The following is a 26,887-nucleotide window of genomic DNA, read 5'->3' on the forward strand; positions in this document are numbered from 1 at the left end:
TTATTTGAAATGACTTTACCTCCTTAATTTTACCATGTAAAAAATGGATAAATGTTCCGTAAATGTCAGACAGCATTATTTATAAATTATTGTAATTTACAATTATTCATTTGACTATATGTCATGATCAAAATATATATGTTTCAGGTCATTTAAAATCGACTTGATTTATAAATCAAACTATCAAATCATACTTGTTTAGACTAGTTTAATATGATATAAAATGTCAGTCAGCTGGTCTTATTTCGTATACAGGCGCACTTTTTGTTTACATAAGAATTTGGAATAAATTGATGTTTTAGGCGTTTTATGTATTCTCACCTTTAGAATTAAGGAGAGAGTACTAAATGGCTTTTTCGAATGAAGTGTTAAAATAATTGCTCTGTTCCAGTACCTTTAAGAATTTACTACTTTGACCAATTTTTTTTTTTCGATACCATAAAGGGAAAATCGGTTATCGTAGTGAAAACTTTTATATTCTTGCAGTTCTGGAACAGACCAAATAATAGTGTCAAATAATTCTTCTACCCCCAACTAGGCGGAAGTAACGAATAAACAGAAAAAAAATATTAATGTCTTTTGGGAAAGGAAACACAAACCTTTTATTTTATAGGGAAATCGCACCGGATGAACCCATGCAATATAGCCAAATGGGCAGAGGTGCTACAAATTTATGAGGAAAAATATAAAGTCAAATTTACCCAGACCTAGGTCTCTAAGACGATGACAACATATATCCCGGTACAGATATTGCACTTGTTACCAACTTGAAAGCATAAGTTTAAGAACTGTCGGACAGAGTACGTTAACAAGAATACAACAAGGCAGAAGATGTTGTGGACGGTTGTTAGAGACAGAAGATCCAGAGAAATGGCTATATGTGTTTTTTTTATGATCAAGGGAATATGTTCCAATTGAACATTTATAATAAGCGTCTATCCTGTGTCTAAAAATATGATAAAAGCCTACAGCACAATACCCATATCATAGAAATTTCTACATAAAAAAATTCAGAGCTTCTAGCATCCCCCAATCGCTTAATACTAACGGTACCATAAATCGGAAATCGATTACGAAACTTCGATTTTCCGATTTTCACCACACCACATTTACGATGTTCAACAGCAAATGTCGATTATTTGAAAGTCGACTTAGGTACCCCTTATCCATTTTTGCAATCGTCGGTTGTCATTGAAGAGACGAGTGTGAATAAATTTTTCGATTTTTATTAAGTCTCCAAAATTCATGAAGTAAAATTGAAAGTTTTTTCTTAAATAGTGCAAAAAACAAATCAATAATCAAAAAAAATAATACTCAACATTAAGATCTCAAGAATAAAAGTTTTATTTCATATAAAAATAATAGTTTTGAAGTGAATTTATATCTATATATTTTTCTTTGCTTTCCGCATAGTTAGGTGCGTGAGTGTATGCCTGCTTATGTATGTGCAAATGATGAGCAATATTTGACAGCAGACCATTCCCAAAATTTTATTTTCCAATTGATTTTTTTTGCATACACGTAAGAGAAAAATCCAACGTGATATATATGAAATTTTTAAATAAAAAAGAATAAAGCATTTTATAAAAATCAGAAAATTTTAATTTTGCCACACCAAGAAAGAAAGGCCCATAGAAAAGAAAAAAGTAATTGTGTACGTTCGTCAGACATCTTCGTTCGTTTCACATTTTTGTTGTTGCTATAGTTGGATAGTCGTTGACTCCACTACAGTCCGCTGTGTGTGTGAGTCTGTGTGCGGCGATAAAAAACCATACAAAGAACAACTGCAAAAAAACGAATCAAGTGAAAATTTAGTTAAATGTGTCTTCTTAAATTTATATTTTCTTTTGTATAAAATTTAGTGTTGCAAGTGTTATTAAACAAACCCAAAAACGTATAGAAACATTTGGAAGTGAAAGGTGCGCTTTTCTCATAGCGATACGTTACTAATTTTGCGTTTGCAATAGTTGAAAACAGGGGGATTTGAACTTGAAGTCTGAAAACCACATCATTTTCCATCATCACACCACCCAGCAAGCCGAATAATATTCTAACAAAATGTCTGCGGAACGTGAGATACCAGCAGAGGATAGTATTAAAGTCGTCTGTCGTTTTCGTCCATTGAACGATAGCGAAGAAAGAGCCGGCTCAAAGTTTATTGTTAAATTTCCCAACAGTGCTGAGGAAAATTGTCTCTCTATAGGGGTAAGTTGCAACAATTATAGCAATCAAACAAACACACCCACGCACACACTGCGATAGATAACATTTTAATTTAAGAAATTACACTTTTCTGTGTTATAAAACATTGTTTTGTTCGGTATTTGTTCCCCCCAAAATTTTCACTGGTGTTGTTTAATGGCAAAAATATTTGCACCAGCTGTATATTTTTGGGGTTAGGTTTAATTGTCAGATGACGTCATTTTGTCCATAACCCCCCTATTTTCTTGATGTTTCTTTCGATTTGTTTTTTCTTCGCATTGCTCTCTCATCGAAAAGTATATACAAGTGAGCATGAGAAGTTGGGAAGTAAACAACACTAATGGCAATAACAAATGACATTAACTAAGAGCAAAGAAGAAACAATAACAAAAACGATATTTTTAATGGGTAGAAATGGAAATTAATATCAATAACAAAGTGTTGCCATTTTGTTTGCAATAATTATTTTTAATTTAATGCAGAAGAACCGCCCGCCCTATCAACTGTTAGTGAGAGAGTATAGGGTATGCCGACTGAACAACCCCAACACATCTCACAACACAATTAGGTATCGAACAAAATAATAGAGAAATAAAAGAGAGCGATGGTTCAATTACCAGAGTAAAAAGGTGAAAAGAGGTATGGAGTGACAGGTGGTGTTGGAAGTTACGAATTAATCTCTTATCTTTAGCGGGCGCGATTAAATAATAAAGTATATATTGGATAGATATGCAAAATTGATAGTAGAATTTCAAGATCCTCGAAACTTTGTAACCAGTAGCACTTGCTTAAAAGTGTATTTTACCTGTATGGCGCAACAATGGACTACTTTCAATAAAAAGTGGAGCCTTTTGTAGTGGACATAGTAAGTTTTCTGCTAGTACTATTAACACAAGTAACACAGTTGATAATTCCAAGTTTGATTGCAGATACGGACTAATACTCAAAATAAAAAAAAAAAAAACATATACAAATTTCCCATATCGTCACCTGACGGAAAATAGCAATAAATTGTACGACAGGTAGCCCTTGCCATCCCTAACTCAGACGTAGCGTTTTTTGAGATGTCGGCATATACAACTTGGGTTTGACCTGAACCAACACCACAATACGGATATCATACAAAAACATAAACATCATACAAAAAAAAGAAGTACCGGCTAAAAAATGAGTCGTTTGGTTCGCGTAACCAGTGCAAGTACCTCAGAGGTGAAAATCTGAAATTCCAATTTGGAAATTTGAAACTAAATTTGGGATCCTTGCCCTCAAGAGACTATATTCCATTTCTGGAGATTTTTAAACAAAAAATTGCTGTAACTCCCTAGCAGGTCAGAGAGTATGGGCAATTTTTTTGTTTTTGGTATTGCACCCACTTTTAGCCGGTTTTGTTGGAACTTCCAGGAGTTATGATTGTATATCACTCGGATGAAATGGCACAATGGTGGTTTTACTGAGTATTTTACTTCAATATCGAGTGACTAAGATCCACGCTTTATAGACCTATAATAAAATTAAGAGCTTCATCCCCAGGTGACATTAAAAGACAAGAAAATTTATTTCACTTTTTATTTGGATTAAATAGGACTAGATGTGATTTTTGAACATTGAGGACTCGCGGGACTATGTCATCAACAATCCAATTCTTAGACGCTGTATGTCTTGATCAAGGACGTCGATTTAATAAAAATTAATTTTCAATTTCAAGTAATTGAAGTCCTGCCTGATATATTTTAAAGGTTATTTTTTAAGGTTTCCGGAGGCGCTGCGCCTCTTTCCTTCTAAATTCCAGTAAATAGGAGAACATCTTCAGAGTAGGAAGAAACTTCCGGAAGCAAATCAAAACCAAATTTCATTCAGCTAAGTTTGGAATATTTGGAACGAAATTTCTGTTTGAAAGTTATATGAGTTCATTGTTACTATTTATCCGAAAAAATATGCACACCGATCAAAAAAAAAAAAAAAAGTTTAGCGTCGTACTAAAAGATCCAATCTTCAAGTGATAAGATTGGATCTTTTAGTACGTTGTTCTAAGGTAGTTTTCTTCTCCTGTCTAATTGTGTCGATCATTTTATGATTGTCATAAATATCCGTTGTTCTAAAAAGACTTTTTTTGGCTAGCAAATTTATAGTTGAATTCTTTCAATTAGCAGTCAATGCTATGCAAATATTTGAATATTATTTTCAAAGAATTATCAATTGATCCTACAAAGACTTGCTTGAAAGTTGTTTTGTGTGTGGGAAATGAATTAGCATATCGAGATAACAATTATGGGTATTAACCAATAACTCTTTTTATAATGGATAATTTTTTGCAAAAGGTATAAGGCAGATATGAAACAAATTATTTTCAGTTTCTCGGTTACACACACACACACACACACACACAGAAAATAGCTTATGATTTCACAATACATACATCATTGAGGTATTTGAAAAGAAAACATTTAAAATATTTTGGGCTGCCATGAGACATTTTCCATTAATACATCGTACAGAAACATTCATTCATGCAGTTGTTTTTTTTTAAACATATGATTTAAATCATACTTGGTATCCCCAGTTATTTTCTTTTTGGTGATGGCACACGCAACGCCCGTCAAAAATGATCGTTCGAAAGCATTTATGGCAAAGAGACTGGAAATTCTTGCCACTCTGGATATAATCAACAACACCCACTCACACAAAAATTATTCAACATTGTGCCATGTTTCGTCGCCTGAGACATTGTTTTACTTGAACTTTACTATACATAAAATACGAATTTTTGCACAACCACACACAACAGTTGACTGCTGCCGCCTGCTGCTGCTCGACGAATTATATTTGTTTGGAATATTCATAATGCTCCCCTCGATATATTTGCCTGCCTGCCGGCATGTTGTTTAGTATTACTAAGCATAAGAGGGGGGAAAGGAAAAAATATATATGAGTCATTGGTTTCGCTCTCGCATAGCTTGATGGAATACTTATGGTAAGGTCGTGTAGTAGAAACATGACGATGGTACATTTCCTTTTGTTCAAGAGAGCTTCTGAGTGGGGGGAAGTTTGCTGGTCGACTGACTGGTTCGTCTAATTTCTGTGTGGTGGATTGCATTGTAATAATATCGTTGACTTAACCATTAATAGCTTGGAATTTAGTTGTAGGTATTTAAATAGGTATGTATATCTACCTATAAGAGAGAATTTAATCTTTATTTGCATTGGTTCATACATGGTTAGGGTTTTGAGACAAACGGTCTATACATTTTGAGATTTGTTTTTGTCAAGCAGTTGTTTGAGAAAACTCACTTGTTTCAATATAACTTATGATTGGCATGATATTTGCAAATATATTATAGGTATCCTGCTAAGGCATAAAAATTGATATTTTAAGAGCAATACGAATGATGTTCATAAAAATCAAATTAAAAATTGGCTAAAATCTTTTTGTAATGGATTGGATTTGGATTGGTCCATATTATTTAATGTTCGAAGATTATTTTACGCAAATGTTGACCGCGACTGCGCCAAAAAAATTTCCTGCCGCTAAGTTTACATACTGCTTCCAAAATTTCGATCTGCATTTCATAAATAAATACTTCAATGTTGCCTTCCAATGCGTTGATGGAATAGTGAGCACGTCTATATAGACATGAGCTTTAAAAAAATTGTGAAAATTGTGATCCTGTTTGTGGGTCAGGTACCAGAAGGGGTTCGCAGATATATATCATCTTCACAACAGATCTTGTTTTAGCAAACAAATTTGTATGTGTGAAATTTGAAGAGAATTGGATGCTTATTTCACTTTCTTTGAGCGTTTTGTTTTTCAAAATGTTGCACCCTATGTGGGGGAGGTACCAGAAGAAATGGCACGATCTCTACCATCTTTATAACAGATCTAGTGTTGATAAAATATTGAGACGTACCAAGTCTGAATGGAATCGGATTTTAATTTCGCGTTTTATGAGCTTCATGGATACTCAACATTTTGACCCTATGTGGAGGAGGTACCAGAAGAAATGGTCCGATGTATCCTTTTTTTCCCAGCAGATTTTGTGTTTCTGGAATTAATGCCATGCGTGAAAAATGAAGAGAACCCGACGCTTATTTCGGATTTTATGATCGTTTTGGTTATTCGAAACTTTAAACCTTTGTGGGGGAGGTACCAGAAGGAATGGTCTGATCTCTACCTTATCTTTATAACAGATCTAGTGTTGATAAAATATTGAGACGTACCAAGTCTAATTGAAATCGAATGGTAATTTCGCGTTTTATGACCTACATGGATTTTCTAAATTTTGACGCTTTGTATAGGAGGTACCAGTAGGAATAGACCCGTACATCCCATCTTCACACCAAACCTTGGGTTAATAAAAATGTTGTGATGTATGTTATTTGAAGAGAACCGGATGCTTATTTCTCTTTCTATTTTTCTTTGAAAATCTTGACATATTGTGGGAGTGGACCGATAAGTTTAACAATAATGTTACAATGTACCAAGTTTTTATCAATTCGAATGCGCCCTTTGAGAGTTATCGTGCGCACCAGACAGACAGATAGACAGACGGACGGACGGACATCGCTAGATCGACTACAAATGTCCTGAAACGGATTTGGTCCAAAGAGAAGTAGGGTCTAAAACCGTTATTTCGATGAGGCACGTTTTGGTCGTATCAAATGATACCCTATCTAGCCATTTGGCTGAGGGTATTAAAAGAGGTTCGTTACTGAACTAAATTCTTACAATTTCTTAACGTAGCGCGCATTTTCATAATAAAAACCAATGATGCGTAAGCGTTGTTTGTTTGTAAGACGATTCATCTTTTAATTACAGACCGAACTGAAGATGTTTAAAACAAAACACGATATGTGTGTGAGCTGTTGAAGCAGTGTTGCCCGAACTATAATAGCTAAAAACCCATCCTTTTAAAGGATGTTTATTATTCAAAGAGAATGATCGAATTTTTATAACCGAAGCCATGTCGTTAACATTTTGCGCATTGAATATCAGTCATATGATCTCACCTCGATTACTCTTCCGATACCATATCCTTTTCATGAAATGTTGCATAAACAAATCGCAAAGTGGCAGCCCTGTGTTCTCGATAGCCTCAAGTTCACATCCTTTCAATTAGTTCATTGTTAAAAAAATCTCTGAGTCAATAGCTATTCCTCCCCTTCCTAACACATGGCGAAAAAGAAATTTTGCAGTGGCATTTATAACATCATCGCTGCAAAAAGCAAACAACCTAAAATTCTTGAGCAATTATTACGCATTGATGCCTCGTGTTGTTCGTTTCTCTGCTGTTCACCATATTTTCTCATTAATTATTCGTCAGAGAAGACTTTTGAAGTAGTAGAGGAAAATTGCTGCTGAGTTTTCGTTTTGTTTTGTTTTCTGTTTAGCCATGCTCCTGTATCACCTTTCTATTTAGGCATTCATCATATATTTCGCCGTTGCTAAAGTGATTTGCTGTTGTTGGCGTTGTTGTTGTTGTTTGGAAACAAATCTGAATGGGAAAAACTTTTTTTGACTTTGAAATATGACAGCTTATTGCTTTTGTTCGAAACGTATGCGTTGGGAACTTTATTGGAATTTGGTTCATTGTTTTAAATATAACCAACGATTCCATGTACCCATAGGGAAAGAAATGTTTATGAAAAGTGGCTTGAATTTGGATTTAAAATATCCATAGGATAATTTTAAATTGTAAGGAAAGTTTAATTGATTTTAATAAACATAACTGCTGAACAAATTGTTAATATTTTCGATCATGATCTAATTCTGCTGTAATTTATACGTAACACTCTCAATTGTTGCATTTTCATGGCTGTTCCCTCTTCTTATCTTGTATACATTTTTTGTAAGTTTTTAAATTTTTTCCACAGAAAAAATGATCTAATTTCTTTTATGTGCGTCCACGTTGGGCCATCATTGGGAATGACTATGATTCACTTAGCTGTGGAATTATTATCGTAATTATTTTTTTATTTTTTATTATTTAACACACAAAACTCATCTCTATTTGTTTGTATGTATCTATGCATACTTCTTAATTGAGATCATTTTTCGTTAAATTGATAGAACTTTTGTAATTAAACTGCAAGAATTGTTGAAACAAAAATATATGGAGAGCCATTTTTAATTGACAGTTGTGGGGAGCTGAGGTAGCCTATATAAAGTGTGCGATAAAAAAAACTGCAACAAAGTCAAACGCCATAATTTAAATTGGATGCTTAATTCACTTTCTTTGAGCGTTTTGTTTTTCGAAATGTTGCACCCTATGTGGGGGAGGTACCAGAAGAAATGGTACGATCTCTACTATTTTTATAACATATCTTGTGTAGATGGAAATATTGAGATGTATCAAGTCTGAATGGAATTTATGAGCTTCATGGATACTCCACATGTTGACTCTATGTGGAGGAGGTACCAAAAGAAATGGTCCGATATATCCTATTTTCACAGCAGATTTTGTGTTTCTGGAATTAATGTCATGCGTGAAATTGAAAAAGATGCTTATTTCGGATTTTATGATCGTTTTGGTTATTCAAAACTTTAAACCTTTGTAGGGAAGGCGCCAGAAGGAATGGTCTGATTTTTTTTAAATTTTATTGAATGATAGCAAAAAATGTCGGAAATAGCATCAAATTTTAGAATAAGTTTAGATTTGTTCGAATTGGTCAACTTTGGCACAATTATGGCGTTCAAACGGACAATGAAACCGTCACACGCTGCCCTAATGTAGCTCTGATCGACACTTAGGTATGTTTTCCAAAATACTCCAGACAAAATAGTCCAACGGATTGGTATTCGGAGATTTTGGTGGCCATTTTGCGCTGGAAATGAAGCGAGTAACCTCATTTTGTAACCATTCTTGGGTGGCGCGTGCTGAGTGCGATGGTGCTGAGTCCTGTTGGAATGTCCAAGGCCTGCGGCCAAAATGTTTGTGTGTCCAAGGCTTTAATACACCCTCCAGAATATTTTCGCGTTAAAATTCGGCATTTATTCTGATGGCAAGGTCGATTAATACAAGCGGACCACACCTTCACCGTGGCGGGCGCTTGAGTTCTGGTGGCCAACCGAAGGTGACCTCTTTGGCAAGTAAACACGATCATTTTGTTTGCTTACAAATTGCTGGACAACGAATGTTTTCTCATCGGAGAAAACCAAATTTGGCAGTTCACAACTTTCGGCCAAGCGAAGCAAATCTTTAGCTCTTTTGAGTCTATTTTCTTTCTGTCGGGGTGTAAGTTCTTGCACTTTTTGGAATTTCAATGGCTTTACCCTAAGCTCATTTTTCAATATTTGCCGAATGGAATATTGCGATATGTTCAGGTCACGAGCCATTTTTCGGCCACTGCGACGTGGATTTTGATCAAGTAGCTTCTTTATTTTTCAAAACATTTCTGCTGAAGTTTCTGGTTTCTTACGTCCACTTCCTTGACGTTGGGCTACGCCACCAGTATCATGGTAACGAGCGGTTGTACGAGACACAAAAGATTTATTCACATTTAAATGCTGGAGTGCTCTAACGATAGCCACTTGTGGTTTTCCAGCCAAATATAAAGAAATCACACTATCACGCTTGAATTCCATCACGAATAACTTTTTTTCTATAAAATTCTCACCAAAATCCTTTTGTACGCTTGTAAACAATAAAATGGACTGTCTCTGGAATAATTTTAACAGTTGTCGGACGAGTGGTTTAGAAATGACACCAGTCTGAATTTGGTTGCAGTTTTTTCATCTCATCCTGCATTCATAATGAAATTTTATAAATGAAAATCGGAAGATGTTGAAATAAGAAGAACAGAATGCCTTCTTCATGGCCGTATGTGAAAGAAACTACTACCTTAATCTGAATTAATTCAATGGGATGTCATAGATTAAATGTGTGATCATAAGATATATATATATCCCCCAACTTTTTCTTTCTTTCTTAGATCACTAGGAGCTGCATTAAAATACCAAAATATCATGTATATCATTACATCTGCCTTGCATCCGAGTCTCTATGAATTAGTAATATATTCTCCACCCTTCATGTTCAACCGAATTGCTCTTTTGAGATGGCATACAAGAAAAGCCCAATGCCTAAATCCTTGGTGAAAAATTCAAATGTACAAAAAAAAACCGAATGGATGCACTGACCTAAAATTCAGTTTTTTTTTTGTTTCTCTTATCAGTCATTCATGCATAATTCAATTTCATTCACATGAAGCACTGAACTTGAAGAACTACGACGATGATGATGATTGTTTCCCATACAACGCTTTCATATTCGTATTAATAAATCTTCTTATCCTCCATATGCTCCTCTTCTCTTGTATTATTATCATGTACGATTTTGATGGAATCGTGGCAATGTTGGTTGGCTGGCTGGTTGGCGTCTTAATATTCCATACCACATCTAACAATCGAGCTCTTCTCTTGAGTGTTGTTTATATTTAGCCAGCCAACCAACCAACCAGTCATTTAGATTTCCGTACATTCTTTGAGCTTTGTCTAATGGAAATTAGAAGAAGCAGCAGTCAAAGAAGGAGGCAAAGTGTAGGATTTTGCTTTCTTTCTTTCATTCATTTTTTAACTTTGGTTATGATTTATTCGCATTTCGTAAAAGTTAATGACGTTGTTGTTTCTTTCGTTGTTCGTTCTGCTTCTTCTTCGTCTTCTTGTACATACTCCACGCTCGGTTCGCTCATTAAATATGAATTTCTCTTTACATCGTCTTGATGTACAGTGGCTTTGATAAAGCCATGTTCTATAATTAAGTTATCAATCAAGTCACAAATGCGGTTGGTCGAATTAAAAGCTCTGGAGAAATTATTATGCCTCTTAGGGGTATTAAAACATGTTTGATTCATTTTACTAGATGCAATTCAGTATTGCTAATTGGAGGGTTGCCATTAACATCGTAGTCAGGGGGATGACCTGTAGTGAGATTCTACAACACCCTTTTTAAGTTACCCACACAAAGCGGTAAAATTGAAATGCTTATGATTTCGGCAATTAAAGAAAATATTCGACAAGCGACCTTGTAGTAGTTGCTAAATCATACCGATAGCAACAGCGTTGTCAACTTTATACTTATTTATATCCCCCACCATAGTATGGAGGGTATATTAAGTTTGTCATTCCTTTTGTAACACCTCGAAATATACATTTTAGACCCCACAAAGTATATATATATATATATTCTTGATCAGCATAATATTCTATGTCGATTTAGCGATGTTTGTCCGTCTGTGGAAATCACTCTAGCTTCCGAACGAAATGAAGTAAGTTGATAAAATGTTACTCAAATGTATATTATGTCTGCAGGACTTTTGGTATTGAAACTGGGCCATGTAGGTCCAGGTTTTGGTATAGCTCCCATGTCGCGGTACCGCCCGATATTCGGTATTTTGATGATTTTAGTGACATTATTCACCGGAATTGTTTCAAATGTGATATTTGAAGTTCGTAATGGATATAACAGCCTATGACAGAAAATTGTCTGTGCAGATCCACGTCTTCGTATGATTGTAGCGACATTATTTGACGGAATTGTTTTAATTTTGTTAATTGAAGTTCGAAATGGATACTACAGCCTAAGGCAGAAAATTGTTTGTGTAGGTCCACGCCTTTGTATAGCCCCCATATAACGGCACCTCCCCATATTCGGTATTTGGATTATTTTAGCGACATTATTCACCGAAATTGTTTCAAATTTGATATTTGAAGTTCGTAATGGATACTACAGCCTAAGACAGAAAATTGTCTGTGCAGGTCAACGTCTTCGTATAGCCGCCATATAACGGTACCTCCCGATATTCGGTATTTAAATGATTTTAGCGCCATTATTCACCGGAATTGTTTCAAATTTGGTATATGAAGTTCGTAATGGATACTACAGCATATGACTGAAAATTGTGCAGCTCCACGTCTTCGTATAGCCTCCATGTAACGGTACCGCCCGATATTCGGTATTTTGATGATTTTACCTACATTATTCACCGGAATTGTTTCAAATGTGATATTTGAAGTTGGTAATGGATATTACAGCCTATGACAGAAAATTGTCTGTGCAGGTCAATGTCTTCGTATAGTCCCCACATAGCGGTACCTACCGATATTCGGTATTTTGATGATTTTAGCGATAATATCCACCGGAATTGTTTCAAATTTGGTATTTGAAGTTCGTAATGGATACTACAGCCTAAGACAAAAAAAATTGTCTGTGAAGCTCCATGTTTTTGTATAGCCCCCATATAATAGTACATCCTTATATGCGGTATTTTGATGGTTTTACCTGCATTATTCATGGAATTTCTTTCAAGTTTCGCATTTGAATATTATAACAACCACTACGAAATAATTTTGAATCAATGAATGTGCTGTACCCCAATTTTTCTTATACTCATATTTTTGTTTTATCCACTGTCCAATTTTGTCGAAAAATCATCGACATGTTTCGTGCTACATTTCTTTCGCTGTCATGCACCTAAGGTTTTTTCCTCTGCTTCAGCTTCTTCGCATTGTCGTTGCTACCTCTTCTACCAATTTCTATTACTTGTTTCTTACTTCGTCAGGTAGTTGTTTTCGTTAGATAGTTGGTTAGCTATTCTTTTCATTCGTCTGTTAAAAGATTTAAACATGAAATTGCTTTTGGCATAAGGCCAAAATTAAAGTTGTTGCTGTTGTTGTAGTAGTCATTAGGAACGCTCTTCTAATTCTGTCTGTATTCATCATCATCGTCGTCTCTTTGGCAGTGATTAAAGTTTCGTTGAGCAACATAGCCAATACAATAGAACAAAAACCTTGGCAAGGGAAAAGTGAAGAAGGAACTGAGATAGTAACCCAAAATAACGTTCAAGCTGTCTTTAACCTAAATTACCATTTTTTTTAAATAAATAACAGACAACAGGATATCATCAAACAAACTGTTGATGTCATTTTGGTTTTCCTTGGAAGTGTAAATATTTACATTTGTGATTTGACGTAGATTTATTTATAGAAATTTATTTATTTCATATTTAATGCTCAGTCATCAAAGAACGTAAACTAATCTTTGAAAATATGTCCAGATTTAAGTAACCCAAATTAAAATGCAAACTAGCAATTCTTTTAAAAAAATTAAAAAGTATCAGTCGGTTTTGCCTACAGATATATACCCTCAGCCAATGTTCGATTATTTAAATATATTTCGACTTCTGCTATGATTATTCAAATTGTTGACCCTCTATGGAGTATATTCCGCAGGAATGGGTCAATATTGTCCATTTCGTATCGGACCTAAATAAATACGATATAAATATTGCGACGTGGCAGGTTTGGACTATATTGCTTACTTCCTTCACTTTATATGAGATATGGGATCATTTTTAGAAAATGTTAAAAACCGAGTGATGTGATACCAGACATAGTCGACCAAATTAGTCCATTTTCCTACTTTATTTAATACAGAAAAAAAATGTGCAATGGGCAATATTACAAGAAAATCGAATATTTATACCCAATTTTATGTGAAATCATAAGTTCCATATTAATCTCTGGTTTCTGTTTGAGTGAAATATTTAGATGTAACTGCTGTTGTAAGGAATCGCTGACTTGTTTTGCAAGTTATGACAAATAAAAGTATTGAAAATTGTGACAATATTCACAACAAGTCTTGTGTTAGCAAAAATGTTTGTGTGTGTGAGATTTCAAGAGAGTTGGAGGCTTGGATGTGTGAGATTTTAAGAGATTTGGATGCTTATTTTGCTTTCTTTGAGCGTTTCGTTTTTCAAAATCTTGCACTATACGTGGCGGAGGTACCAAAAGAAATGGTCGGAGCTCTACCATCTTTATAACAGATCTTGCCTTGATGGAAATATTGAGTTGTACAAAGTTTGAATGGAATCGAATGCTAATTTTGCGTTGTATGAGCTTCATGGATATTCAAAATGTTGACCCATTGTGGGGGAGGTACAAGAAGGTGTGGACCGATAACCCTTCTTCACAGCAGATCTTGTGTTAGCAAAAATAATGGAATGTGTGACATATGAAGAGAACCGGCTGCTTATTTCGGATTGTATAATCGTTTTTGGTTATTCAAAACTTTGACCCTTTGTGGGTGAAGTACCAGAAGGAATGGTCCGAGCTCTACCATCTTTAAAAAAGATCTTGTGTTGATGAAAATATTGAAATGTACAAAGTCTGGATGGAATTGGATGTTATTTCGCTTTTTTGAGCTTCATGGATATTCAAAATGTGGACCTTTTTGTGGGTGAGGTACTAGAAGAAGTGGACCGATATATTCCATCTTCACACTAGATCTTGGGTTAATAAAAATATTGTGATTTGTGTAATTTGAAGACAATCGGACTCTTGCATCACATTTTATAAGAATAAAAATTATTCAAAACGTTGACCCTTTGTGGCGGAGGTATTTGCAGGAGTGGACCGATATTGTTCATTTTCGCACCTAACCTAGTACTGATGAAAATACTAGGATTTGCAATGTTGGAGCAAATTCGGGCAATCCTTTCTCTTTCTGTGCAGTAAAATATTTTTTGTTTTAAATTTCGACCTATTGTGGGGGAGATACCAGAAGAAGTGAACCGATATTGCCCATCTCCGAACTCGATCTAAGTTTGATAATAATATTACGATGTTCCAAGTTTGGACCAAATAGGATGCTCCCTTCCAAAGTTATCGTGCCTACCCGCCAGCCAGACAGACGGACGGATGGAACTAGACCGACTAGATCGAGTCCATATGTCCTGAAAGAGACAGACGGATTGTTCTAGACGGACTAGTTCGACTCCAAATGTCCTGAAAATCATAATAAATTTGGAATCACCATAAATAGACAGGCCGGTGTAGATCTACTTTTTAGTAAAGGCCCTCCGCTTAAATAGCATGGAGAAGATGTGAATATATAGACGTTTTAATGTTGAGTCGAAAAATCATTTTCCCCAATTATTTAGAACTTTTTTTATTTTTCGTGTCTTATTTTGACGAAGACCCCAAGGAAATACAATGAGATGTTTCCCGCTAGCGTTTCCGACGACTAAAAAATTTACACAGATCCATTAAGTATCATAGCCATTAGTTGCTTAAATATTTACTTTGGCTAATTTACATTTCAGGATGAACAAGTTTATCATATCACTCCTTCCGCAATTTCCGGTATTTGTTATCAATTATTTAATTTTTTATAAATTGCTAACTCCGTGATAGAATAGAATTTGAAAATTTAGTCATTTTCAATTTTTTATGTTATAGTGGATTGATTCGTTGGAATAAATATTACTGTTGTATCAGAAGAGAATATACCCAGACAAATCCAAGTGATCCGATGAAGATTGGTGGCGTTTTCCCAAACCATGGTATTTCTGGCCTTACCCTCTAGTAAACATAACAATTGTCAACAAAGGTGTAAAAAGTCTTCTTATCGGCATATTGCTTTATAAAACCACGTGTGTTCATTATCTTTTGGTTGCTTTTTCAAATTCTTCAATTTTTTATCCTTGGAGCCAGTTTTTTTAATATATGTATAATTACGCAAAAGCTTAAGGTCAATAAAAAATCTTATAAATTTTAACATAGTCATTCTACATGTTAAAATACAAATCGATTTTTAATATAATTCTTTCTATCGTTTTTATACATCTTCAAAATATATTCTTCTCAATAAGTGCCATTGTATCCTGATCGTTATTTCGTCATACACACAAAGACTTTTCTTATGTGGGTGGTTTGTGTAGTGGCATTAAAATGTTCCTTGTTTGTATATATGTAAAATCTGTATATGTGTAACAATAATTCAATACTCCCCACAATGAGTCATTGGATGTGCTTTAGGTATCACTTTTAATATGTCCAACACAAATACATACGAATGCGTATTTGAATCCTTGTGAAATTCAATAACATTTTTTTTCTTTATTTACTCTCGAAACCAGTAACGATGTATATATATACACATACATATGTATAGGTATATATATATGTTTGTATAACTGGGTCAAATAACAACTAGGATTGTATGTATCCAGCTAGGTCTGGGTCAGTTTTTTTTTGGCGGTTCGTTTCACACCCACTGTGATGATGGACGGGATGCATGAGGATGCTGAAGTAGATATGCAAAAAGTACATAACAACATTGCTGCAACAAATTATTGTGAAAATGCTTCAAATGGAAATGTAATCTATGTGCGAAAAAGTTGTTGTGAAATATATTGATGGAATATAAAATGATGGTTTATGGGGATTTTTAAATAGATTTGGGGGAAAAGACAACATGGGCCAAGTCAGGTTTATTGCAATATACTATTAATTTATAGTTTTTAAGAATGAAAATGCCAGTCGATCTCTTTAAAGATCTACAAAAACAAGCTAAAACGATACACAATTCTGTCAGGCCTTACATTTTATACTCTCCACCTTTAAAAACTAGACTTTTGACCAAATTGGCTATCACCAAAAATCCAAAAATGTGGAAACTCCATTACATGTGGGCTAAAATCATATTTAATAATTTTTTTTAAAAAATTTAACCCCCCCATCCATTGAAAGCCTGAAAATCAAATTCCAGCTGCTTTGAAGGGAAAATAAATTAAAAAAGTTAAAAAGTATCAATCGGTTTTACAGACAGAAATTTTGACCCTTCGTGGGGGAGGTACCAGAAGGAATAGGTGGATATATTCAATCTTCACATAATATCTTGTATTAGTAGAAGTAATGGGATGTGGAGAATATTAAGAGAACCGGCTCCTTATTTCGGATTTTATAATCGTTTTTGGTTATTTAAAACTTTGACACTTTGTGGGGGAGGCACCAGAAAGAATGATCCGATCTCTACCATCTTTATAACAGATCTTGTGTTCATAGAAATATTGAGATGCGCCAAGTCTGAATGAAATCGGATGTTAATTTCGCATTTTGTCAGTTTCATGGATATTCAAAATTTTGAACCTTTGTGGGGGAGGTACCAGAAGGAGTGGACCGATATATTCTATCTTCACACCAGACCTTGGATTAATGAAAATATTGTGATGTGTGTAATTTTAAGGGAACCCGCAGCTTATTTCGAATTTTATATTCGTTTTGGTTATTCAAAACATTGACCTATTGTGGGGAAGGTACCAGAAGGATTGGCCTAATCTCTACCATCTTTATAACATATCTTGTGTTGATGGAAATATTGGGATGTACCGAGTTTGAAAGGAATCAAATGCTAATTCCTCGTTTTACGAGCTTCATGGATAATTAAAATTTTGACCCTTGTGGGGGAGGTACTTGTTAGAGCGCACCTGGCTTAGAATTGATGCAAATATTAGGATTTGCAAAGTTGGAGCAAAATCGGATTATCATTACCTTTTCTGTGCAGTAAAATACTTTTCTTTAAATTGTCGACCTTTTGTGGAGTAGATACCAGCAGGATATTGCCCATCTCCCAACTCGATCTAAGTTTGATAAAAATATTACGATATACCAGGTTTGGACCAAATCGGATAGTCCCTTCGAGAGCTATCGTGCGCACCAGACAGACGGACGGACGGACATCACTAGATCGACTCTAAATGTTCTTAAACGTATTTGGTCCATAGAGACCTGGGTTCTAAAATAGTTATTTTGATGAGGCACGTTTTGGCCGTATCAAATGATATATAACCTCTCTTGCCATATGGCTGAGGGTATAAAAACAATATATTCTTCCGCAAATGGCGGAAGCTATCTAGAAACATTCTCTTGGTTATTTTCCAATCTTTGAAATCTTAGGAATTTACACCTATGTTGGCAATTTTTGAGAGGATTTAAATTACCCACAAAAACAGGTTCACATTACAGTTGATTTGATGGAAATTTGGGCCAAAACCCTTTAAAAAACAAAAAATCAGGAGGTTGGAATGTACCTCCACTCCACAACATCCACTTAACGAATATATGCAGCTTGTATATGTAATTAAGATATTTTACTCCCCACATATCTAAAATAGTCCTATATATGTCTTACCATCGATGAAAAACTCCACACTCCATTTTGACTAGGAATCTCCTATTTTTTCTAAAAAAATAAAATTTGTCAAAATTCCATTTATTTTTTTAAAATTATATCACCCCACTTGTGACACCCCTTTTGAATGTCATGTTCAAACACAAGTGTTGAAGCAAACAAGCGGCGGACTGCAACTGAAGCCAATGAAATTTGCAACATATGAAGTGGCTTCAAGTGACTCACATGGAGTGGATGTCATCCATTATGATTAAATGGGTGGAGTGAAGTAAAGGAAAGGTGAAGTACTTTAACATTATAGCATTATGTTTATTTAATCATTTTCATTCCGTCAGTTAGTGTTTAGGAGTACAAGACAAATAGAGAATGATATGTAAAGTAAAAGAGGAAAATACTATAGTGGGTAGCAGGTACTCTGGTAATGGCCTTGTAGAATAAATTCTATTCAATTTGTTGCATGGCTTATTGGAACAGAAAGAGGACTGTTTTAAGGTTAGAAAAAAAAAAAAAAACGAGTACAATGAGGGTCTGATGCTAGAAGAATGGTGTTTTAAACCCAAGATTGTTTAATGAGATTTAATGTGATGATGCTTTCCAACATTATCCTCTGAAATACATTCAGTAGGTACAACAAAGCCTTAATTGCCTTCGTTTCGCTTATTTTTTTTTATTTTTTATTTTTTTCAAATCTACTTTTTTGTTTCAAAAAATTAATTTCCCCTTTTCCTCTTCCATTTCCAGGGTAAAGTCTATCTATTCGACAAAGTATTCAAACCAAATGCAACCCAAGAAAAAGTCTACAATGAAGCAGCTAAATCCATTGTTACGGATGTCTTGGCCGGTTACAACGGTACCATCTTTGCCTATGGTCAAACATCTTCGGGTAAAACACATACCATGGAGGGTGTCATCGGTGATCCCAACAAACAGGGTATCATTCCACGTATTGTCAACGATATTTTCAATCACATCTATACGATGGAAATGAATTTGGAATTCCACATTAAGGTGTCGTACTATGAAATCTACATGGATAAGATTCGTGATTTGCTCGATGTTTCGAAAATAAACTTGAGCGTACACGAAGACAAGAATCGTGTGCCGTATGTTAAGGGTGCTACGGAGCGGTTTGTTTCCTCCCCTGAAGATGTGTTCGAAGTTATCGAAGAGGGCAAATCAAATCGTCATATTGCCGTTACAAGTAAGTTTGCCATGATAATTTCTTTCCCAGTCGTTTTAATGTAAAACTTTTCTCTTTCCCCCTCTCTCTCTCTCTCGCCAGACATGAACGAGCATTCATCACGTTCACACTCAGTATTTTTGATCAATGTCAAACAGGAGAATTTGGAAAATCAAAAGAAATTATCGGGTAAATTGTACCTGGTCGATTTGGCCGGTTCTGAGAAGGTATCGAAAACCGGTGCCGAAGGTACTGTGCTCGACGAGGCCAAGAACATTAACAAATCCCTGTCGGCCCTGGGTAATGTCATCTCCGCCCTGGCCGATGGCAATAAAACGCACATACCCTATCGTGACTCCAAGCTGACGCGTATCCTTCAAGAGTCTTTGGGTGGTAATGCACGCACAACCATTGTCATTTGTTGTTCACCTGCCAGTTTTAACGAGTCTGAAACCAAGTCTACACTCGATTTTGGTCGTCGCGCCAAGACCGTCAAGAATGTGGTCTGTGTCAATGAGGAGTTGACCGCCGAGGAATGGAAACGTCGCTACGAAAAGGAGAAGGAAAAGAATGCCCGTCTCAAGGGCAAAGTGGAGAAATTGGAACTCGAATTGGCTCGCTGGCGTGCTGGTGAGACGGTCAATGCCGACGAACAAATCAATGTGGATGAGCTTATGGAGGCTAGCACACCCAACTTGGAGGTGGAAACTGCTGCCGCAACCAATGCAGCTGCACCCATGCCAGCAACACCAGCTGCCGGTCTCATGTTGGGCTCCATCAGCAGTGATGAACGTGCCCGTTTGGAGGCGGAACGTGAACGTTTGTACCAACAATTGGACGAAAAGGATGAAGAGATCAATCAACATAGTCAATATGTTGAAAATCTCAAAGAACAAATTGTGGAACAAGAAGAGCTCATTGCCAATGCTCGTCGTGAATATGAGGCCTTGCAGTCCGAGATGGCTCGCATTCAACAGGAGAATGAATCGGCCAAGGAAGAGGTGAAAGAAGTCTTGCAAGCCTTGGAAGAGTTGGCTGTTAACTATGACCAAAAATCTCAAGAAATCGACACCAAGAACAAGGACATGGACAACCTTAACGAGGAGTTGCAACAAAAGCAGGCTCTGCTTAATACAACCACCACAGAGCTGCAACAGTTGCGTGACATGTCCTCGCATCAAAAGAAACGCATCAATGAAATGTTGTCGAATCTACTGAGGGATTTGGCTGAGGTGGGCCAAGCTCTGTCATCGGCCGACTCCACAATTGACATGAAAATGAACAGCATACCCAGTGCTGGTGATAGTGGCAAGGTGGAGGAAGATTTCACCATGGCACGTTTGTACATTAGCAAAATGAAAACCGAAGCCAAGAACATGGCTCAACGTTGCACCAACTTGGAGACGCAACAAACCGACTCCAACAAGAAGCTCTCCGAATACGAACGAGATTTGGGTGAATATCGTTTACTTATTTCCCAGCATGAGGCTCGCATGAAGTCCCTGCAAGAATCCATGCGTGAAGCCGAAAATAAGAAACGTTCCTTGGAGGAACAAATCGATTCGTTGCGCGAAGAATGCGCCAAACTTAAGGCCGCCGAACATGTGTCGGCCGTTAATGCGGAGGAGAAACAAAAGGCCGAAGAATTGCGATCCATGTTCGATTCACAAATGGATGAGCTGCGTGAAGCCCACACCAAACAAGTGTCCGAGTTGCGTGATGAAATCATTGCCAAGCAACATGAAATGGAGGAGATGAAGGATCTGCACCAGAAGCTGATTTTGGCACACCAACAAATGGCTGCCGATTACGAGAAGGTGAAACAAGAAGAGGCTGAAAAATCAAATAAATTGCAAGAAATCATACTCATCAACGAGAGACGTGAACAGGCTCGCAAAGATCTCAAGGGTTTGGAAGACACCGTGGCCAAGGAATTGCAGACATTGCACAATTTGAGGAAATTGTTTGTGCAAGATCTCCAGGTGAGACCAACAAAATCAAATGCAATTTGTTTTATTTTTTACTCACTATTGTTTGTTTTTCCTTAGTCCCGCATTAAGAAGACCGTTCTGAATGAAGATAGCGAAGAGGACGGCGGCTCATTGGCCCAAAAACAGAAAATCTCCTTCCTCGAAAACAATTTGGACCAACTCACCAAAGTGCACAAACAATTGGTGCGTGACAATGCCGATCTACGCTGTGAATTGCCCAAATTGGAGAAACGTTTGCGCACCACCATGGAGCGTGTCAAGGCCTTGGAGACAGCGCTAAAAGAAGCCAAAGAAGGTGCTATGCGTGACCGCAAACGCTATCAATACGAAGTCGATCGCATCAAGGAAGCCGTGCGACAGAAACACTTGGGCCGACGCGGTCCCCAGGCGCAAATTGCTAAACCCATTCGTGCTGGTCAGGGTGCAATTGCCATTCGTGGTGGTGGTGCCGGCGCTAATCCCACACAAATGCCTCAAGCAAGTGCTGTTAGTTCGTAAAATGATTTAAATTGTAATTTTTACAACTATTATTAATATTATTATATATTATAATTATAATTACTATATATTTTTCCTTTGAGATTTTCTTTTTTATAATTTCCACTTAATTTTTATTATTTTTTTTCCTAAAACAAAAAAAAAGTAGTAGTTTCAAAGCAACTGATTATGGAAATACAAAACAAAGAAAAAAAAAGAAAGAAAGAAAAAAACAATTGTAAAACTTGAAAAAAAAAAAAAAAAAAACTATAAAAAAAATGAAAATTAAAGGCAGATTTTTTACAAATCTGATGAAAGCAGAATAGGAAAACTGCCGACCGATTCTTTGCATGTCTATATATGATGAATAAGATTCCCCACTTTTGGGGGGTAATCTTTTTTCAAACGAGCATTTCAATTTTGTTCAATTTTCACGCGTTGTAAATTTTACATAAATTTATGGTGTTCGTTATACATTTTCAACTCCTTAGCCACTTAAATCCCTTATAAGCATTTCCCAATCCTTTTCATTTTCACAACCACTGTGCTTTTTTTCAAATTGATTCACAATTATTTTAATTAGCAAAAATGCTCTAAGCAAAGCAAAAAATTATATAAAAAACTCTTAAACTATGGTGATTATGATGTTCTTATTCTTTCCTTTTTTTTACAAAAAAAAAACAAAAACCTCCAACCTACATTATTTAAATTATTTATTAAACAAGGAAATTTTAAATAAAAAAACAATTGAGAATAAACAAAAATGCATAGAAATCATAATTTTGTAATTCACACACACACACACACACACACAGTAATAAAAGTGACAACTTTAATTATTATTTAATAATATTATAAAGATAATGATGATGTGAGTAATTAAAGTAAAAAAAAACAAACACTAAACTTGAAATTCTTAATTAAGTGAAAAACACAACAATAATACTATAGCAACAATAACATTTGAATAAACAAAAAAAATACATTTTAAATGCAATGTCCAGTCATTTTGATGACAATGAATGTTGAAACAAAAAAATACAAAGAGCTCTGTTTTTATTTCTTTTTATTTTGTGTTGTCTTTGGTTTGGGCATCAGGTTTGAGTTCTGCTTTGATGTATTTCAGTTTTTCTTTTCTTTACTTATGCTTTTGCTTTCTGGTGTACTTCCTTTCTTTTATTATCACAATAATGCTTATTGTTTTAAGGCAAACACTTCAAAAGGGCCGCCAGCATAAATTATGGCAAAGTGCTAATGCTTTTTTGCAACACCACAACACAAAGAATTGCCGGCAAAATTGTTAACAGTCCAAAAAGCTCATACAGATTATCTGACCTACTATTTAGCAAATAAGTTGAACAAAAGGGCAAATATATTTTATTTTCTTTTTTCTGCATTTTTGTTCTTTGGTTTAATTTTCTTTGAAGATTTTCTTTTGCCCAGATGTAGTGTGTTAAGCAGTTCGAGGGGGTCATGTAAGGTTGCCTAGGCTTTTGTGTTTTTCTCGTTTGCAAATGTATGCAGTGTTGTAGCACCTTCCCTTATTGGGTGGGGGTATAACGTTCAGTGATGTCATAATTTAGGGCCTCTATTGTAGATTGTGCATTTCATCTTTATTCATTTTGTATTTTTTTTTATCACAATGTAAAGACATATTAAATGAATTGGAACGGAATTAAACGAGACATTGAGGTAACACACGTATAATGGTACTCAAAAACTGTCTCATTTAAATTCTCAATAGATGCGGTATATCAAATGTGGGTTAATTGTTAGGTGATTGCCAAATCAAATCCTAACTCAATTTCAAATCAACTGAAATTGAGATTTGTGATGTCTTGTAGTATTCATACCCTCAGCCATATGGCTAAATACGGCCAAAACGTGCCTAGTCGAAATAACGTTTTTAGAACCTAGGTCTATTTGGACCAAATACGTTTAAGGACATTTGGAGTTGCGATGTCTGTCCGTCCGTATGTCTGTCTGGCTCAAGCGCAAGATAAACTTGGTATATCGTAACATTATTGTCAAACGTAAATGGAGTTTGGAGATGGGCAATATCGGTCCACTTCTTCTGGTACCTCCCCCACAAAATGTCAACATTTTCATAGAAATTAATTTAACACATAGGAAGAGAACGGATAATCTGATATCGTTCCGGAAATAGCATTAAATTTTAAAATAAGTTTAGATTTGTTTGAATTGGTCACCTTTGGCACGAATTATGGCCTTCAAATGGCCACAAGCTACCCGAATGTTGCGCTGCGGTATTTTGTCCCATTCCCGGCGAAGCGCTTGTTTGAGGTGATCGACACTTTGCTATTTTTTAGTGCCAACCTTGCTTTCCAAAATACTCCAGACACAATAGTCCAACGGATTGGTATTCGGAGATTTTGGTGGAAATTTTGCGCTGGAAATCAAGCGAGGAACCTCACCATTCTTGGGTGGCACGTGCAGAGTGCGATGGTGCTGCGTTCTGTTGGAATGTCCAAGGTCGATTAATATGAGCGGAGAGCGACCTTCGGCTGTTATGGTTGCCCACACCATCACCATGGCCGGCTTGAGGCTTGAGTTCTGGTGGCATACCGAAGGTGTACATTTTCAGCTGACTTCTTTGGCAAGTAAACACGATCATTTTGTTTGTTTACAAACGGTTGGACAACGAATGTTTTCTCATCGGAGAAAACCACTTTCCAAAAGCGCTCGAAATCGGTTAAGATATAGCTATAGCCCCCATATATATTGTTCATCCGATTTGTTATTTTTGTTCTCCGCAGCCGCAATATGCACTCTGTAACAACGATATTTGGAATAATATATCAAATATAGCTCAGAAATACCTGTGCTAAAATTCATCGAGATCGGTTCAGATTTGAATATAGCTCCCATATATATCTTCGTCCGATTTGCCTTTTATTGTGCGCCAAACGTGTAATATTTGCCCAAATGGTATGTAAAATTTAGTGAAAATCGGTTCAGATATCGCTATAGCTCCTATATATATTCTTAATGAAGAGGCACAGATGTTTCGTCAAATTTAGTAGAAATCGATTCAGAGGAGAATATTCCTCTCATATATTAGTTACTTTGGACTTTAAATTATAACTGTAATAATAGTTGGTATGATTTAATTCTCACACATTCCCCATAAAAACATTTTGGTTATGTGAAGCTTTACTATATATGCAAAGGGGTGTAGGGTACTTTTTTACTGGGTTTTACTTATTTTGCTTAGCACCAACAAAGCCAAAAATTATATTAATTTTAAAAATGATTACTTTTTTTTAATTTGTTTTTTTTAATTTTGTATAAATTTATGGATTTTGTTCCAGCAAAATCCCCATCCAAAACGTTATATTTTATCTAAAGTAAAATATAAATAGTTTTTGTCTGCACACAAAAATAAAAATGTGTACGTATTGATGTGGAAAAAAATTATGTATTTACAAAACTATTTTTTTCAACTTGTGCCTTTATCAAGGAATATAAAGAAATCCATACACTTATATATTAGAAAGCAATTGTAAGCTCAAAATTATGCATAAAATCCGCAATTATAATCAATCTAAAAAAACAAAAAGTTTTGTAATGAATTCCACATTTAGTATTTTCGTTAAGTTTTTTAGAGCTCTTGTTTTAGTTATTTGAGTTTAACCTAAATCCAGCTTAAATCCAGTTTAAATCCAGCTTGATAGGTACAAAACAGGAACATTACAGAAGGTGTGGAAAGCTAACATTTTTCCGCTGTTTTTGGGATACATATGCAGATAAGGGGTTGAATTGGAAATGGATTGGCTCGAAAAACAGAGGTATCTTTTTTAAATGTTATTAACAGTCGAATGGCTTCATCAACTTCAAGTTTATTTTTAAACTACCTTGATGCTATGAAGGCGTGTTTATTTCATTGGTCTCATAATTTTCATGTATTCCCTCATACAATTCCAGCTTGATAGGTACAAAACAGGAACATTACAGAAGGTGTGGAAAGCTAACATTTTTCCGCTGTTTTTGGGATACATATGCAGATAAGGGGTTGAATTGGAAATGGATTGGCTCGAATAACAGAGGTATCTTTTTTAAATGTTATTAACAGTCGAATGGCTTCATCAACTTCAAGTTTATTTTTAAACTACCTTGATGCTATGAAGGCGTGTTTATTTCATTGGTCTCATAATTTTCATGTATTCCCTCATACAATTTTTATACCCTCCACCATATATAGTGTGTAGGGTATATTAAGTTCGTCATTCCGTTTGTAACTCATCAAAATAATAATTTTAGACCCAACAGAGTATATATATTCTTGATCGGCGTAAAATTCTAAGACGCTTTAACCTGTCCGTCCGTTCGTATGTTGTAATCGTGCTGCTAGAGTCAAAACGAATTAAAATAGGAACCTAATTTTGCACAGATCTGTGTTTTGTATGCAGGCAGGTCAAGTTCGAAGATGGGCTATATCGGTCCTCGATATGGTGTAGCAGCCCTCATATAATAGCACCCCCCAATATTCGATATTTTTATGATTTTAGGTACATTTTTCAATGGAATTGTCTAAAAATCCACAGAAGGAGTTTCTTCTGAGTACTTTATCCGCTGGTAGAGAATTATCTATATAGGTCCTCTATATACTATATCCCCCTTATAACGGTAACTCCCGATATTCGGTATTTTGATGATTCTAGCCAATTTTTTTCAACGGAATTGTCTGAAATTCGACACTAGGAGTTCCTTGTGAGTATTTTATTCCCTGGAAGAGAATTATCTATATAGGTCCTCGATATCGTGTATCCCCCTTATAACAGTAACTCCCACTATTTGGTATTTTGATAATTTTAGCCACATTTTTCAACGGAATTGTCTGAAAATTTCCTTGGGAATACTTTACCCCCTAGAAGAGAATCTATATAGGTCCTCGATATCGTATATCCCCCTTATAACGGTAACTCCCGATATTCGATATTTTGACAGTTTCAGCCATATTTTTCAATGGATTATCCACTTTTTGTGAGTGCATTACCCCCTGAAAGAGAATTGTCTATATAGGTCCACAATAACATATATCCCCAATATAA

General features: G+C 35.6%; 1 protein-coding gene across 5 annotated transcripts; it reads left to right on the plus strand.

Annotated features, from left to right (window-relative positions):
• The first annotated feature begins 1,152 nt into the window (after positions 1-1,152).
• LOC101887416 (kinesin heavy chain) lies at positions 1,153-22,880 on the plus strand. Of its 5 annotated transcripts, XM_005188335.4 has the most exons (6): positions 1,162-1,250; positions 1,414-1,521; positions 1,863-2,205; positions 18,909-19,368; positions 19,450-21,329; positions 21,396-22,880. In XM_005188335.4, the coding sequence occupies exons 3-6, from the start codon at positions 2,059-2,061 to the stop codon at positions 21,834-21,836; spliced, it is 2,928 nt and encodes a 975-aa protein (XP_005188392.1). In that variant the 5' UTR covers positions 1,162-1,250; positions 1,414-1,521; positions 1,863-2,058; the 3' UTR covers positions 21,837-22,880. The 5 variants fall into 5 exon arrangements, with proteins under 5 accessions (XP_005188393.1, XP_005188392.1, XP_019894061.1 ...); XM_005188336.4 differs by lacking the exon at positions 1,414-1,521 and having other exon boundaries at positions 1,153-1,250; XM_020038502.2 differs by having other exon boundaries at positions 1,182-1,521.
• Positions 22,881-26,887: the final 4,007 nt, after the last annotated feature.

Source organism: Musca domestica, unplaced genomic scaffold, assembly GCF_030504385.1.
Source record: "Musca domestica strain aabys unplaced genomic scaffold, Musca_domestica.polishedcontigs.V.1.1 8, whole genome shotgun sequence".
Lineage (NCBI taxonomy): Eukaryota > Metazoa > Arthropoda > Insecta > Diptera > Muscidae > Musca > Musca domestica.